Here is a 2,399-nt window from a genome sequence, read left to right as displayed (position 1 = left end):
AAAGCACCCTCCTGTCTAAGAAGCTCCCGGTGTCGTCTTATGAAAGCTCATGTACCATACTCCCCAACCTTCCTGGACATTGCTTCAGGTTCAGAAGAGGAGGACACCCCAGTCGCAGGTTCCCATGATGAGACAATCTCCAAATCGCCTGCTCCCATTTTCTTGTCACCCTTCTCGAAAGTCGTTAGCACTGGGGACCAAGTGGGCACTTCTAGTCCTATTCCTACTCCGGTCTAAAGTCCTTCACCTGATTTAGTGGTACGTCCTGACGATGGTCTTTTGCTCACCGGTCTGGCTAGGTATCCTCTGACCGAGCTCCCCTTTTTTTTTCTGACAGGATTTTGATTTTGACCCGGTCCTGGCTAATTGCCTCACCCCCCTTGGGGAAGCCCTTCCTATGGGCACACTAGCCCCACTCCCTTTTGCTGTTGAGGAGGCGAAGCGCACCTCAGTTGAGTTTGTAGAACAATAGCTCCCCGCCAAGGAAGGTCTTGACCCAGACCATTTTCTCGCGCTCAGCTAGCCACTTCAGACTCTGTCAGCCTGCACCATCCTCCCGGACTCAGCCAAGTTATGGGTTAACAAAGCCGCTACCAATATCCTAGATCTGACTGCCAATGCACCGCAGCCTCTTAAGGCGGTCCGTGACCTGAAAGAAGTCATCAGGGAAGGGGACGACCTATGTGCTGAGTGGGAACAGACCAAAGCGAAGCTCCAGGAATCAGGTACAACCAACAAATATTTTAAGGATGAGATCAACGCCCTGGGCTCCGAGATCACTCGCCTGGAGGCCAAAGTGATTACAGCCCGACGAGCCAAAGAAGAGAAGGAGGAACTGGTGAAGCCCTCCTTCGCCAGTTTCAAAGTTCTTGTCAAAACTGTAGAGGCTCTTTGGGCCTCTGATGCAGAGGTCGTTAATTTGAAGGGCAACCAGATCGCCCAAGTGGAGACTGCCAACCAAGATGTTGCAAACTTTGAGTCCCAATGGAATGACCTGTGGGGGTCGTTCCCCAAAGAAGACTTTTCTTAGGCCTGCGTGCCTGGCAAAATCTAGGGCAGATGTCCCCTAGTCTTGAACACTTCCTTTTGTTGCAGTAATACTTTAATTCTTCTTGTTCCGCGGCCTGACCGTCTGGGTTGGTCTCTCTTTTTTTTTTTTTTTTTTTTTTAACATACTTATCGACCTGACCGCTGGGTCGGCCTTAGACTGGCTTTGTCTTCAATGCCCCTACCCCAAATCCCACATGGTGGGGTGGAACCTTTTCAAGAGTTTCCCATTTATGGGTTTTAAGTGTACATCTCCTTCCATTCTCTTAGCCTATACACTCCCCCTCTTAGCACTTGATGGACCACGAACGGCCCCTCCCCCGTGGGGGACCACTTGCCATAAGTGGGATCGTTAGTCCCTATTGGAAGGATAGCCTTTAGTACCACTTCGCCCTCCTGAAAACTCTTGGGCACCACCTTTCTATTATATATGGCCGCTACCTTTGCTTTCTGAACCAAAACTCGATCAAGGGCCCTGAAGCACTCCTCATCCCGATCTTCTAGTTCGATCAGTATGGCCTCACTATAAGTGGTGGGCGTAAATCCCTGTTGGAACGCCACCCTTGCAAACCTAACACTTATCTCTAGGGGGAGGACTGCAACATGCCCATAGGTGAGGGCGAACGGCGTGGTCCCAGTACTTGTTCACTGCGACGTCCTGAATGCCCATAGAACTTCAGACAACAACTCAGCCCATCTTCTGGGGTTTTCCTCCACCACCTTCGCTAAGAAATTCTTTAACACCTTATTGCTTGCCTCGGCCTGTCCATTCCCCTGAGCGTAGTAGGGCATGGAATGGGTTATGGTGATCCCATAATCCACAGCAAACTCAAGGACTTGGTCCCTAGTGAAGACTGACCCATTATCGCACGTGATAGTCTCAGGCAGCCAAAACTTGTGAATTATTTGGGTTTTCAGGAACCGGATGACTTCCATCTGGGTAACCGTCTTCATGGGAACGGCTTCTATCCACTTGGTGAAATAGTCCCTTACCACGATTATGAAACAATGCCCCCTCATAGCTGGCGGTGTCACCTTCCTGATCAAGTCCATTGCCCATCCCCTAAATGGCCACGGCTTCACCACTGGGTTAAGCTCCACCGCAGGGGCCTGTTGCATCGGACCGTGCCGTTGTCAAGCCTGGCATCCTTTGGCATACCTCACATAATCTGCCAGGATGGTCGGCCAATAATAGCCATGCCTCCTGATTAGCCATCTCATCTTAGGACCGACCTGATGTGATCCACAGATCCCCTCATGTACTTCGGCCATGGCCACCATAGATTCATTGAGGCTAATGCACTTGAGTAGCAGACCGTCCTTCCCTGTCTTGAATAGGTCATCCCCCATCA

At 50.8% G+C, this 2,399-nt stretch overlaps 1 protein-coding gene across 1 annotated transcript; it reads right to left on the bottom strand.

The window, feature by feature from the left end:
* Positions 1-1,692: 1,692 nt before the first annotated feature.
* LOC122668531 lies at positions 1,693-2,166 on the bottom strand. Its single transcript, XM_043865084.1, has one exon. It carries the CDS (start codon positions 2,164-2,166, stop codon positions 1,693-1,695), a length of 474 nt encoding a protein of 157 aa, XP_043721019.1.
* Between the last annotated feature and the right edge of the window lie 233 nt (positions 2,167-2,399).

The sequence above is a fragment of the Telopea speciosissima genome, chromosome 7, assembly GCF_018873765.1.
Source record: "Telopea speciosissima isolate NSW1024214 ecotype Mountain lineage chromosome 7, Tspe_v1, whole genome shotgun sequence".
In the NCBI taxonomy this organism is placed as follows: domain Eukaryota; kingdom Viridiplantae; phylum Streptophyta; class Magnoliopsida; order Proteales; family Proteaceae; genus Telopea; species Telopea speciosissima.
Note: the sequence above shows the minus strand (reverse complement) of the source record. Positions and strands in the feature narration are given on the sequence as shown.

Bases quoted from the DNA above. Each gene is read 5' to 3' on its own strand.
- LOC122668531 (XM_043865084.1), bottom strand. From the start codon at position 2,166: ATGCAACAGGCCCCTGCGGTGGAGCTTAACCCAGTGGTGAAGCCGTGG.